Raw genomic sequence first — 14,896 nt, 5'->3', positions numbered from 1 at the left:
TCGACCAACGGGTCCGCCTTATGTGCCCGCACATGCTTTCGGAGCAAGATGGGTCCTGGGGCCGCCAGCCAGGTCGGCAGCGACGTTCCAGAGGAGGACCTCCTAGGGAAGACAAGGAGACGCTCATGAGGCGTTTGATTAGTGCTCGTACATAATAACGACCGGATGGAGTGGAGAGCGTCCGGGAGGACCTCCTGCCACCGTGAAACTGGGAGGTCCCTGGACCGTAGGGCCAGTAGGACGGTCTTCCAGACCGTGCCGTTCTCCCTCTCTACTTGCCCGTTCCCCCGGGGGTTGTAGCTGGTCGTCCTGCTTGAGGCTATGCCCTTGCTGAGCAGGAACTGGCGCAGCTCGTCACTCATGAAAGAGGACCCCCTGTCGCTGTGGACGTATGCGGGGCAACCGAACAGTGTGAAGATGCTGTTCAGGGCTTTAATGACTGTGGCCGCGGTCATGTCAGAGCAGGGAATGGCGAATGGGAAGCGGGAGTATTCGTCCACCACATTAAGGAAGTATGTGTTGCGGTCGGTGGAGGGGAGGGGCCCTTTGAAATCCAGACTAAGGCGTTCAAAGGGGCGGGAAGCCTTAATCAGGTGCGCACCATCCGGCCTGAAAAAATGCGGTTTGCACTCTGCGCAGATGTGGCAGTCCCTTGTGACTGTACGGACCTCCTCTATGGAGTATGGGAGATTGCGGGACTTGATAAAGTGGAAAAACCGAGTGACCCCCGGGTGGCAGAGGTCCTCGTGGAGGGTTTGGAGGCGGTTAATTTGTGCGTTGGCACATGTGCCGCGGGATAGGGCATCGGACGGCTCGTTCAGCTTTCCGGGACGATACAAGATCTCGTAGTTGAAGGTGGAGAGCTCGATCCTCCACCTTAAGATCTTGTCGTTTTTGATTTTGCCCCGCAGTGCATTATCGAACATGAAGGCTATCGACCGTTGGTCGGTGAGGAGAGTGAATCTCCTGCCGGCCAGGTAATGCCTCCAATGTCTCACAGCTTCCACTATGGCTTGGGCTTCCTTTTCCACTGAGGAGTGGCGGATTTCTGAGGCATGGAGGGTCCGGGAGAAAAAGGCCACGGGTCTGCCCGCTTGGTTAAGGGTGGCCGCTAGAGCTACGTCGGAGGCGTCGCTCTCGACCTGGAAGGGGAGGGACTCGTCGATGGCGCGCATCGTGGCCTTTGCGATATCCGCTTTGATGCGGCTGAAGGCCTGGCAAGCCTCTGTCGACAGAGGGAAGGTCGTGGTCTGTATTAGGGGGCGGGACTTGTCTGCGTACTGGGGGACCCACTGGGCGTAGTATGAAAATGGTATAATCGCCCGTCTGCCTCGAAGGCTGTGTACTTGCGGTCACTTGGGCGGATGGGGAGCTGATGGTAGGCGGACTTGAGGTCCACGGTGGAGAAGACTTTATATTGGGCAATCCGATTGACCATGTCGGATATGCGGGGGAGAGGGTACGCATCTAGTTGTGTGTACCTGTTGATGGTCTGGCTATAGTCTATGACCATCCTTTGTTTCTCCCCTGTCTTCACTACTACCACCTGTGCTCTCCAGGGACTATTGCTGGCCTGGATTATGCCTTCCTTTAGTAGCCGCTGGACTTCGGACCGAATGAAGGTCCGGTCCTGGGCGCTGTACCGTCTGCTCCTAGTGGCGACGGGTTTGCAATCCGGGGTGAGGTTCGCAAACAAGGACGGGGGTTGCACCTTGACGGTTGCGAGGCCGCAGATAGTGAGTGGGGGTATGGGGCCGCCGAATTTGAACGTAAGGCTCTGTAGATTGCACTGGAAATCTAATCCCAGTAATGTGGGGGCGCAGAGTTGGGGAAGGACGTGTAGTTTGTAGTTTTTGAACTCCCTCCCCTGCACCGTTAGGGTAACTATGCAGAATCCTTGGATCTGTACGGAGTGGGATCCTGCAGCTAGGGAAATCTTTTGTGCGCTGGGATAGGTGGTCAAGGAACAGCGTCTTACCGTGTCGGGGTGGATAAAGCTCTCCGTGCTCCCGGAGTCGACTAGGCATGGTGTCTCGTGGCCGTTTATTAGCACCGTTGTCGTCGTCGTCTGGAGTGGCTGGGGCCGAGCTTGATCGAGCGTAATTGAAGCGAGACGTGGTTGTAGTAGTGAAGCGTCTTCCTCGAACCCCGTGGAGCCGTCGACACTGGGGTCCGTTGTTGCCGTCCAAGATGGCGTCGGGGATGAACAAAATGGCTGCCCCCATACATCGCACATGGCTGGGGGGTTACAAAATGGCGGCGTCTGCGGGTCGCACATGGGGCGCTGGGGGGGTTGGGGAGCGTTAGGACTGCGCGGGGCTCCCTCATCTCTGGGGACCGCGGTGGTCGGGACCCAAATTGGTAGCGCCGGCGGGTCATACGTGGGGATGGGGGGGGGGTTGGGGAGCGTAAGCGGCGTGCAGGGCTCCCTGTCCTCCCGGGACCGCGGTGGTCGGGACCCAGAGCGGCTGCGCCTGCGGGTCGTGCATGGGGCGCTGGGGGGGTTGGGGAGCGTAAGCGGCGTGCAGGGCTCCCTGTTCTCCCGGGACGGCGGCGACCTCGCGGGACCGGCACACAGCCGCGAAATGGCCCTTTTTCCCGCAGCTCTTGCAGATCGCTGCGCGGGCCGGGCAGCGCTGCCGGGGGTGTTTCGCCTGGCCGCAGAAATAGCAGTGGGCGCCCCCGGTGCGACTTGGCGTTAGGACCGCGCAAGCCTGTGGGGTGTCCGGGGGGGGGGGTGGGTTTGTCGCGACGGGTACGTACGGAGCCCAATGGGCTGCCGCGCGGTCAGGGCCGTAGGCGCGGGTATTACGCGCGGCCACGTCTAGGGAGGCTGCCAGGGCCCGGGCCTCTGAGAGTCCTAGCGACTCTCTTTCTAGAAGTCTTTGGCTGCTATCGGAATGCAGCTACTATCGAGCTGCGGGGGAACAGACACGCTTAATAAATTGTAGCGCACAAAGACTCCGTGAGACGAATAGAGTGAAATCGATGAGGCTTTATTAAGCGTGTCTGTTCCCCTGCAGCTCGATAGTAAACTGGCCTGCGGGGGAGGACTCCGGCTTCTTATACTCCGCCTTCAGGGCGGAGCTAGAGGTCAACGGCCAACCAGGACCCGGGATCTGTCAGCCAATGACATTAGGGCTTCCAGTCCCACATGACCCCTAATACATACTACCACATACATAACAGCAGCAACCTCACTTGCTGCTTCCTCCTTCCTGCTGGTTCCACACTGGCCAGCTCTATTTATGCAGGGAATCTGCTAATGATTTCTCCGCCCCCCTCATTGCGGAAGCTCATACTCGCAAAGGATTGTGGGATTGTCATTAGTCCCCAGCCAATGGGAAGCAGGCAGGTTATAACAAAATGTAACCGGTGAGCGGTGTGCTCGGAGACAGACACTTTCACATTGCAGGAGGCAGTCAGATGTGGAGCAGTTTATTCCACTGACCACGAAAATGGAACACGTTCAGCAGCTTTAACCCTCTGGTTTAAACAAAGAATTCAACAGATCTTTGCATAATTGTAGTTTAAAGCAATTTTTGTAAGTCAGTGTGACCCTGGCAACAGAACATCCAGAAAGAGAGAGCTAAGACGAGCAAGGAGGGGACATGAGAAGTATTTGGCAGGAAGGATCAAGGAAAACCCAAAAGCTTTCTATAGGTATGTCAGGAATAAGCGAATGACTAGGGAAAGAGTAGGACCAGTCAAGGACAGGGATGGGAAATTGTGTGTGGAGTCTGAAGAGATAGGCGAGATACTAAATGAATATTTTTCGTCAGTATTCACTCAGGAAAAAGATAATGTTGTGGAGGAGAATGCTGAGACCCAGGCTAATAGAATAGATGGCATTGAGGTACGTAGGGAAGAGGTGTTGGCAATTCTGGACAGGCTGAAAATAGATAAGTCCCCGGGTCCTGATGGGATTTATCCTAGGATTCTCTGGGAGGCCAGGGAAGAGATTGCTGGACCTTTGGCTTTGATTTTTATGTCATCATTGGCTACAGGAATAGTGCCAGAGGACTGGAGGATAGCAAATGTGGTCCCTTTGTTCAAAAAAGGGAGCAGAGACAACCCCGGCAATTATAGACCGGTGAGCCTCACATCTGTAGTGTGTAAAGTCTTGGAGGGGATTATAAGAGACAAGATTTATAATCATCTAGATAGGAATAATATGATCAGGGATAGTCAGCATGGCTTTGTGAAGGGTAGGTCATGCCTCACAAACCTTATCGAGTTCTTTGAGAAGGTGACTGAACAGGTAGACGAGGGTAGAGCAGTTGATGTGGTGTCTCTGGATTTCAGTAAAGCGTTTGATAAGTTTCCCCACGGTAGGCTATTGCAGAAAATACGGAGGCTGGAGATTGAGGGTGATTTAGAGATGTGGATCAGAAATTGGCTAGCTGAAAGAAGACAGAGGGCGGTGGTTGATGGGAAATGTTCAGAATGGAGTTCAGTTACAAGTGGAGTACCACAACGATCTGTTCTGGGGCTCTTGCTGTTTGTCATTTTTATCAATGACCTAGAGGAAGGCGCAGAAGGGTGGGTGAGTAAATTTGCAGACGATACTAAAGTCGGTGGTGTTGTCGATAGTATGGAAGGATGTAGCAGGTTACAGAGGGATATAGATAAGCTGCAGAGCTGGGCTGAGAGGTGGCAAATGGAGTTTAATGTAGAGAAGTGTGAGGTGATTCACTTTGGAAAGAATAACAGGAATGCGGAATATTTGGCTAATGGTAAAGTTCTTGAAAGTGTGGATGAGCAGAGGGATCTAGGTGTCCATGTACATAGATCCCTGAAAGTTGCCACCCAGGTTGATAGGGTTGTGAAGAAGGCCTATGGAGTGTTGGCCTTTATTGGTAGAGGGATTGAGTTCCGGAGTCAGGAGGTCATGTTGCAGCTGAACAGAACTCTGGTACGGCCGCATTTGGAGTATTGCGTACAGTTCTGGTCACCGCATTATAGGAAGGACGTGGAGGCTTTGGAGCGGGTGCAGAGGAGATTTACCAGGATGTTGCCTGATATGGAGGGAAAATCTTATGAGGAAAGGCTGATGGACTTGAGGTTGTTTTCGTTGGAGAGAAGAAGGTTAAGAGGAGACTTAATAGAGGCATACAAAATGATCAGGGGGTTGGATAGGGTGGACAGTGAGAGCCTTCTCCCGCGGATGGATATGGCTGGCACGAGGGGACAACTTTAAACTGAGGGGTAATAGATATAGGACAGAGGTCAGAGGTAGGTTCTTTACGCAAATAGTAGTGAGGCCGTGGAATGCCCTACCTGCTACAGTAGTGAACTCGCCAACATTGAGGGCATTTAAAAGTTTATTGGATAAACATATGGATGATAATGGCATAGTGTAGGTTAGATGGCTTTTGTTTCGGTGCAACATCGTGGGCCGAAGGGCCTGTACTGCGCTGTATTGTTCTATGTTCTATGTTCTTTGTTCTAATTCATTACCACAGGAAGTGGTTGATGCTAAAACTTTGAATATATTCCAGAGGCGGCTGGATATAGCACTTGGGGAGAATGGGATCAAAGGCTATGGGGAGAAAGCAGGATTAGGCTATTGAGTTGGATGATCAGCCATGATGGTGATGAATGGCGGAGCAGGCTCGAAGGGCCAAAAGGCCTCCTCCTGCTCCGAGCTTCTATATATCGATGTAACCATGGCAGAAACAAAAATCTAAAGGTGATTGTGTGATTGATGAGCTGGAGCAGGACAGTTACTGAAGAGTGCAGTCAAAGTGTAAAACCTCTTGTGTTTGTGACCACGGGATGCATATTATCCAAAGGCAACATTTCCATCGGAATTAACTGGAAAAAAGCCGGAGGAAGTTGTTAGTAATGAGGATGGTAATGTTAATGTGGCCGCCCTTACCGTAAGAACATAAGACATTAGAGCAGAATGAGCCATTCGGCCCATCGAGCTGCTCTGATCTGATCCTCACCTCCGCCTTCCCACCTTATCCCCAAAACCCTCGATCCCTCACTCATTAAAAGTCTGTCCATCTCATCCTTGAACAAGTCCCCTGGTCCTGATTTTTTGCATCTAGGATTCGAAAAGCAGCAGCTAGAGTGATGGTGGATGCATTGATTGTAATTTTCCAAAACTCCTTGGATTCTGGAGCAGTTGTGGAGGATCGGAAACTATCAATGTGACGCCCTGTTCAAAAAGAGAGGGAGGCGCAAAGCGGGTAACAATCAGCTGATTCGCTTAACATCTATTCACAGAATCACAGAATAATACAGCACAGAAAAGGCCTTTCGGCCCATCAAGTCGGCATCGATGTATCAAAAACACCTGACTTATAATAATCTTTATTGTCACAGGTAGGCTTACATTAACACTGCAACAAAATCCCTGCCAATCCTAATCCCATTTGCCAGCAGTTGGCCCATAGTCTCGAAGGTTAAGACAAAACAAGTTCTCATCCAGGTGCTTTTTAAAGGATGTGTCATGAGAATGTCACTTTAAGAAATGTTTAGCTCCTCATGTTACTGCAGTGATGTCAGAGTGTGGGTGGAGCTGAGCTCTGGCTCTGCTTTTTAGTTTCACTTTGAGAAAAGCTTGGGGGTGCCTGTGCCTTTGGTTTCGTTTTCAGTGTTGGAGCTGAAGCCAGACGGAGCGGGTGTACTGCTGTTCTCTCTGCCATCAAAAGACTATCTCTTGATCATTTGGTGAATTCAGAATTATAAATGTTTTCAGTAATGACTTTAACCTGATGTGCTTCTGTTAAAGGTTATGTTTTTTGCAAGTCTTCTGGATGTTAAAAGGACAGCGTACGCATTACTTCGTGTTGTATTCTTGGGGGGTTGTATTTCACTGTTTGTTTTGAAACGGTTAACTTGAGTAAACATTGTTTTGCTTTTAAAAATACTTTTCCATTTCTGCTGTACCACACTGTAGAGTGGGCCGTGTGCTCCCCGTACCACAATCTATTAAAAGTTGGGGGTCAGGTGAACTCCATGATACACTTTGGGGTTCTCTAAACTCTGGCCCATAACAGATGTGAGGCAACCCGCTTCTGCCCCCCCTCCCAGACAGCGCGTTCCAGACCGTCACCACCCTCTGGGTCAAAACGTTTTCCCTCAAATCCCCCCTAAACCTCCCATAAGACCAAAAGACATAGGAGCAGAATAAGGCCACTCGGCCCATTGACTCTGCTCCGCCATTCAATCATGGCTGATATTTTTCTCATCCCCTCATCCTTTTAAACTCCAACGAGTACAGACCCGGAATCCTTAACCGTTCCTCATACGACAAGCTCTTCATTCCAGGGATCATTCTTGGGAACCTCCTCTGTACCCTTTCCAAGGCCAACACATCCTTCCTTAGATACGCGGCCCCAAACTGCTCAAATGGTACATATGCCTTTATCAATTGAGGCAGAGATTACAGAAGCAGGGAGGTCATGTTGGAGTTGTACAGAACCTTGGTGAGGTCACAGCTGGGGCACTGTGTGCAATTCTGGTCGCCACATTGTCGGAAGGATGTGATTGCACTGGAGGGGGGGCAGAGGAGATTCACCAGGATGTTGTCTGGGATGGGACATTTCAGTTATGAAGAGAGGTTGGACAGGCTGGGTCTCTGCTTTACTCGTCCAGTGACAATACCACTATGCCACTACCTCTCCAACAATATTGAATGGTGGAGCAGGCTTGAGGGGCCGAATGGCCTACTCCTGTTCTTATTTTTTATGGTTTTATGATCTACACAACTTCTCTCCATGAGAACCTCCCTCCATACCCGGCACAACTGAGTAAATCTTCTCTGGACGACCTTCAATGCCAGGGCACCTTTCCTGAGATAAGGGACGCAAACTATTCATTGTCTTCCCGGTGCGGTCTAATTAGTACCTCGTATAGTTTTAGCAGGACTTCCCTGTTTTTATACTCCATTCTCTTTGACATAAAGGCCAACATTCCATTTGCCATCCCTAGCACCTGCTATTAAATCCCTCTGTGCGACAAATGTGATATAAAATAGTAAGTTTAAATATTAGTTACAGTAATGTAGATAGAGGCCAGTTTAATTCTAGTGAGTTCACAAAGGACAAAGGATTTCGGCAAGCATGGCAAGGAAGGGGGAGGGGTGTCTGTTAGAGGAGGGGAAAAGGATGCTGGGTAACAAGAGGCCCAGGGTTAAGGAATGAGAAGTGAGCCAATTAGGTTGTATGGCCGGGTCAGGATGGGTATAGGATGACCTATGGGAATCTGTATGTGAAACTTGATGCCATTTGAATGTGTTTGCAGAGATTCCTTTGTCTCGGACCTCGTTCGTTTCCAAGGGGTCCAGGAGACTGGTTCTGTGTTCTGTGTCCCTGAGAAGCGAGTCAGACTTGCAAGTTGGTTAAAAATAAATAATACTATGCCTACAAATCCATCTCGAGTTTTATTGAGGCCAGACTGACGGGTAAAGAATTCAACATTTGTCACGTGCTGCAGCTTTCTGCAGTCTCTCTCCATTTAAATAACATTCAGCTCCTTTATTCTTCCTACCAAAGTGAATAACTTCACATTTTCCGACATTATATTCCATCTGCCAAGTTTTTGCCCACTCCCCTAACCTGTCTCTATCCCTCTGTAGATTTATTTGTGTCATCCCCATCACTTGCCTTCCCACCTATCATTGTGCCATCCGCAAACCTGGCAATAGGACATTCACTTCCCTCGTCCAAGTCAGTAATATATACGGTAAATAATTGTGGCCCCAGCAAGGATCCCTGTGGCACTCCACTAGTTACAGGTTGTCATCCTGAAAATGCCCCTCTTATCCCCCAGAGTAAACGATGGGACGACAGAGGTTGAGGGGTGACCTGATAGAGTGGATAGTCAGAGGCTTTTCCTCAGGGTAGAGGGGTCAATTACTAGGGGGCATAGGTTTAAGGTGAGAGGGGCAAGGTTTAGAGGAGATGTACGAGGCAAGTTTTTTACACAGAGGGTAGTGGGTGCCTGGAACTCGCTACCGGAGGAGGTGGTGGAAGCAGGGACGATAGTGACATTTAAGGGGCAACATGACAAATACATGAATAGGATGGGAATAGAATTCCATAGAATTTACAGTGCAGAAGGAGGCCATTCGGCCCATCGAGTCTGCACCGGCTCTTGGAAAGAGCACCCTTCCCAACCGCACACCTCAACCCTATCCCCATAACCCAGTAACCCCACCCAACACGAAGGGCAGTTTTGGACACTAAGGGCAATTTAGCATGGCCAGTCCACCTTTGCACATCTTTGGACTGTGGGAGGAAACCGGAGCACCCGGAGGAAACCCACGCACACACGGGGAGAATGTGCAGACTCCACACAGACAGTGACCCAAGCCGGGAATCGAACCTGGGACCCTGGAGCTGTGAAGCAATTGTGCTAATCACTATGCTACCGTGCTGCCCGGTAGAGGGATACGGACCCAGGAAGTGTAGAAGATTTTAGTTTAGACGGGCCGCATAGTTGGCACGGGCTTGGAGGGCCGAAGGGCCTGTTCCTGTGCTGTACTTTTCTTTGTTCTTTGTTCTAACTGTGTCTTCTGTCAGTTAGCCAATCCTCTCTCCAACACCATAACCTCATTTTTTTTTATATTTGTTCCTGGGACGTGGGCGTTGCTGTGCCAGCCGTTATTGCCCATCCCTAATTGTCCTTGAGGGTCAGTTAAGGGTCAACCACATTGATATGGGTCTGGAGTCACATGAAATGAAAATGAAAAAAATGAAATAAAATCGCTTATTGTCACAAGTAGGCTTCAAATGAAGTTTCTGTGAAAATCCCCTAGTCGCCACATTCCGGCACCTGTTCGGGGAGGCTGTTATGGGAATTGAACCGTGCTGCTGACCTGCCTTGGTCTGCTTTCAAAGCCAGCGATTTAGCCCTGTGCTAAACAGCCCCTGTGGCCATGTAGGCCAGACCGGGTAAGGACGGCAGATTTCCTTCCCTAAAGGACATTAATGAAGCAGATGGGTTTTTACAACAATTGACAATGGTTTCATGGTCATCGTTAGACTTCTTTAATTGCAGATTTTTAAAAAATTGAATTCAAATTTCACCATCTGCAGTGGCGGGAGTCGAACCAGGGTCCACAGAGCATTACTCTGGGTCTCTAATTTACTAGTCCAGTGACCAATATCACTACGCCACCGCCTCCCCTAATAAGTAGCTTTTTGTGTGGTACCTTATCAAATACCTTTTTGGAAATACAAGTATGTTGCATCTACTGGTTTCCCTTTATCTATCCTGCCCATTACCACCTCAAAGAATTCCAATAAATTTGTTAAGCTTGATTTCCCCTTCATGAAGCCATGCTGACTCTGCTTGATTATATTTTGTATTTCTAAATGCTTTGCTGAGGTATCTTTTAGAATGGACTCTAACATTATCTTGTGTGACTTGGTTAATGACAGAGTGGTGTTCCTTACCGTGTGTGACCTGGTTAAATTAACAGGCAGGGTATGAGCAGGGAATCTGCGCTCTGGTCGCAGCCTGTTGTGTGTTGCAGACTGGTTCGATTCTGACATAATCCAAATCAATTTCCTCTAATGAGTGAAAGAAGAAATGGCTGGAGTTATAACTGCATCAGGATTCTGCCAACCATACCCAAGCTCTGTAAAAACAAACACAGAAATGGAAAACTGAATCTCGCTTCAATCAAAGCAAGGCCTGTATTTACTAGAAAAATACATGATCACAAACAGATGGCTTGGCCAAAACTATCCGAAAATACTTTTATTCTGAGTCATACTTGACTCAATTACAAACTCGGGTAAAAAACACAAACGTTGCCAAAATATTTCCTTGTTTCTATTCCATGGAACGCTATTTAAACAAGATTGGAATCGTGTACCAAAACTGGTTTAAATTTCTTGTGACATTTTGAATGTATAGAGAGCGGGAGGAAGTATTCCATTACCTCAGCTAAATGTATATTTTATACTTTAAACAGAGAATGAGGGACAAAAGTGGCCCAAACATTTGCTCTCAATATTTTGTGCACGGATTGTAACTTGGCAAATAAACATTTCCAAATTCTGAAGAATAGGCGACAGCTCCATCAGGATACAATAACCTAACCAACTAAATGAAGCATGTGTTTTGACTGCTGGAAGTGATACGGCAGCTTTCAACCCTCTCCTTTTACCTCGTACTTCCACCTGGCCCATGTGGCCTGATTGTCATGGGAACAGAGACCCAGGTCACCCCTCCCGAAAGCAAGGTACCTATTTCAAACACCTAGAAACAAAGAAAAAGGGCGCTGGCCCTACTGTTACCGTACCTATTGGACAGAGACACAGAGAGTACCAGAGAGAGAGTACCGGGAATACAGCAGAGGAAAAGGCTACTTCATGTATGCCACCAGGCAGAATGCTGGTGGGAGTTCATTCTTTTTTTCTTTTTAATTCCAATTTTGGGAGCAACTTAGCATGGCCAATCCACCTGACCTGTGGGGGTGAGACCCAGGCAGACATGGGGAGAATGTGCAAAATCCACAAAGTCAGTGACCCGCGGCCAGGATCAAACCTGGGTCATTGGCGCCATGAGGCAGCAGTGCTGACTGCTGCCACACCGTGCCGCCCTAATTCTTGAGTTGAGTAGATGGGACGTGTAGAGGTTGAAGGAAACGGAAGATTACCCTGGTGTTGCCTTGAGAAGGAATCGCTGGACTCGGCCTTCCCGCCTGGTAGTCAATTCAGGGATTTTTAGAAGATTAAGGGAAGCGATTTTTTTTTAACACTTTACGGTGAAGTGGATCAAAGAGCAGCAAACCTCTTGGATGCTGCGAATAATTTTGACTGGTTCCTGTAAAGGCTACAATTCTACAGGGAGCATAATACATAAAACACAGCAACAGGTTTTAGGTCGCATTAAATTAATTCGGGATTTCTCTTCTGCAGTTTAATTGCTACTAAGTAATGTTAATCTAAGTTTGTAACAGTTAAACTCTGAAGAGGTGAGGCGGGATTCTCTGTCCCACCGCACCCGCTTTCTGGTGTGGCTCACCCCCGCCGGTAGCGGGATTCTCCATCCCAGCAGCCGGCCAATGGAGTTTCCCAATGTGGACAGCCCCACGCCATCGGGAAATCCGCGGGCGTGAGTGCGCTGCTGGCGAAGCGGAGGATCCCGCTGATGGAGAATCCAGACCGGGAACTCTCGTTGTGGTCATCTGAGTGGGTCATTGGAAATTCAAATCCCTTTTTCAAAATGATTAACTCGGCCCCCTGCAGGGATCACAATACATTGGCTCCTGTGGGTGATGAATCCAGGCGCTGTAATGAGTTTAAATGAACAAAACTTCACACTTACTTTCGCTGTGTTCATTAAAAAAATAGAATCATAGAATTTACAGTGCAGAAGGAGGCCATTCGGCCCATCGAGTCTGCACCGGCTCTTGGAAAGAGCACCCTACCCAAGGTCAACACCTCCACCATATCCCCATAACCCAGAAACCTCGCCCAACACTAAGGGCAATTTTGGACACTAGGGGCAATTTATCACGGCCAATCCACCTAACCCGCACATCTTTGGACTGTGGGAGGAAACCGGAGCACTCGGAGGAAACCCACGCAGACACGGGGAGAACGTGCAGACTCTGCACAGACAGTGATCCAAGCCGGAATCGAACCTGGGACCCTGGAGCTGTGAAGTAATTGTGCTATCCACAATGCTACAAATAACATACCTACTTTCAAGGTAAGGTTCAAACATATTTAGAAAGAGGGTCTAAGGGAGGCACAGTAGCACAGTGGTTAGCACAGTTGCTTCACAGCTCCAGGATCCCAGGTTCCTGGCTTGGGTCACTGTAGTGCGGCGTCTATACATTCTCCCCGTGTGTCCGTGGGTTTCCCCCGGGTGCTCCGGTTTCCTCCCACAGTCCAAAGACGTGCAGGTTAGGTGGATTGGCCATGATAAATTGCCCTTAGGTTAGGTGGGGTTACTGGGTTACGGGGAGATGGTGGAATCATAGAATCATAGAATTTACACTGCAGCAGGAGGCCATTCAGCCCATCGGGTCCACACCGGCCCCTGGAAAGTGCCCCCTACCCAACCCCACGCCTCCACCCCATCCCCCTTTATCCTTGTAACCCAGTAACCCCACCTAGCCCTTTGGACACTAAGGACAATTTATCATGGCCAATCCACCTAACCTGCATATCTTGGACTGTGGGAGGAAACCGGAGCACCCGGAGGAAACCCACGCACACACAGGGAGAACGTGCAGACTCCGCACAGACAGTGTGGAGGTGTCAGCTTAAGTGGGGTGCTCTTTCCAAGAGCTCTCCTTCTGCACTGTAATACCTATGATCTATGTGTGAGTGCCTTGCAACAGTCAACAAAGGTTAATTTGAAGCCTGCAGCACAGAATGTAGGAGTAGATATAAAAGCGGGGAATAAGGTAGAGATTTCTGAAGCATTGGCTCAACACCTGAACGAAGAACGCCATTGACCGCCGGCGTAACGGAGACTCCCGCCAGCGGGTCGGGGCAGGAATATGGAGAATCCAGCCCCTATCTGTCTCTGTCTTAAAGACACTCAGTGACTTGGCCTCCACAGCCTTCTGCGGCAAAGAGTTCCACAGATTCACCACCCTCTGGCTGAAGAAATTCCTCCTAATCTCTGTTTTAAAGGATCGTCTCTTTATTCTGAGACTGTGTCCTCTCCTTTTGTTTTTTCTACAAGTGGAAACATCCTCTCCACGTCCACTCTATCCAGGCCTCGCAGTATCCTGTAAGTTTCAATAAGATCCCCCCTCATCCTTCTAAACTCCGAGTACAGACCCAGAGTCCTCAACCGCTCCTCATACGACAAGTTCTTCATTCCAGGGAACATTCTTGTGAACCTCCTCTGGACCGTTTCCAAGGCCAGCACATCCTTCCTTAGATATGGGACCCAAAACTGCTCACAATACTCCAAATGGGGTCTGACCAGAACCTTATACAGCCTCAGAAGTACATCCCTGGTCTTGTATTCTAGCCCTCTTGACATGAATGCTAACATTGCATTTGAACAAACAAAGAACAAAGAACAAAGAAATGTACAGCACAGGAACAGGCCCTTCGGCCCTCCAAGCCCGTGCCGACCATGCTGCCCGACTAAACTACAATCTTCTACACTTCCTGGGTCCGTATCCCTCTATTCCCATCCTATTCATGTATTTGTCAAGATGCCCCTTAAATGTCCCTATCGTCCCTGCTTCCACCACCTCCTCCGGTAGCGAGTTCCAGGCACCCACTACCCTCTGCGTAAAAAACTTGCCTCGTACATCTACTCTAAACCTTGCCCCTCTCACCTTAAACCTATGCCCCCTAGTAATTGACCCCTCTACCCTGGGGAAAGGCCTCTGACTATCCACTCTGTCTATGCCCCTCATAATTTTGTAGACCTCTATCAGGTCGCCCCTCAACCTCCATCGTTCCAGTGAGAACAAACCGAGTTTATTCAACCGCTCCTCATAGCTAATGCCCTCCATACCAGGCAACATTCTGGTAAATCTCTTCTGCACCCTCTCTAAAGCCTCCACATCCTTCTGGTAGTGTGGCGACCAGAATTGAACACTATACTCCAAGTGTGGCCTAACTAAGGTTCTATACAGCTGCAACATGACTTGCCAATTCTTATATTCAATGCCCCAGCCAATGAGGGCAAGCATGCCGTATGCCTTCTTGACTACCTTCTCCACCTGTATTGCCCCTTTCAGTGACCTGTGGACCTGTACTCCTAGATCTCTCTGATTTTCAGTACTCTTGAGGGTTCTACCATTCACTGTATATTCCCTACCTGCATTAGACCTTCCAAAATGCATTACCTCACATTTGTCCGGATTAAACTCCATCTGCCATCTCTCCGCCCAAGTCTCCAAACAATCTAAATCCTGCTGTATCCTCTGACAGTCCTCATCGCTATCCGC

General features: G+C 49.3%; 1 protein-coding gene across 6 annotated transcripts in view; it reads right to left on the bottom strand.

The window, feature by feature from the left end:
* ncor2 (nuclear receptor corepressor 2) overlaps window positions 1-14,896 on the bottom strand; it is a 1,088,322-nt gene that overhangs the window by 1,049,768 nt on the left and 23,658 nt on the right. Inside the window, exon 2 of one of the 6 annotated variants that reach the window (XM_072510290.1) lies at window positions 10,413-10,597. The exons of the other annotated variants lie outside the window; for them this stretch is intronic. Coding sequence (XP_072366391.1) covers window positions 10,413-10,511 — 99 coding nt within the window. The 5' untranslated portion in view covers window positions 10,512-10,597. The remainder of the gene's footprint in view (window positions 1-10,412; window positions 10,598-14,896) is intronic. 6 annotated transcript variants of the gene reach the window in all.

The sequence above is a fragment of the Scyliorhinus torazame genome, chromosome 1, assembly GCF_047496885.1.
Source record: "Scyliorhinus torazame isolate Kashiwa2021f chromosome 1, sScyTor2.1, whole genome shotgun sequence".
NCBI lineage: Eukaryota > Metazoa > Chordata > Chondrichthyes > Carcharhiniformes > Scyliorhinidae > Scyliorhinus > Scyliorhinus torazame.
This window is presented reverse-complemented; position numbering and strand designations above follow the sequence as displayed.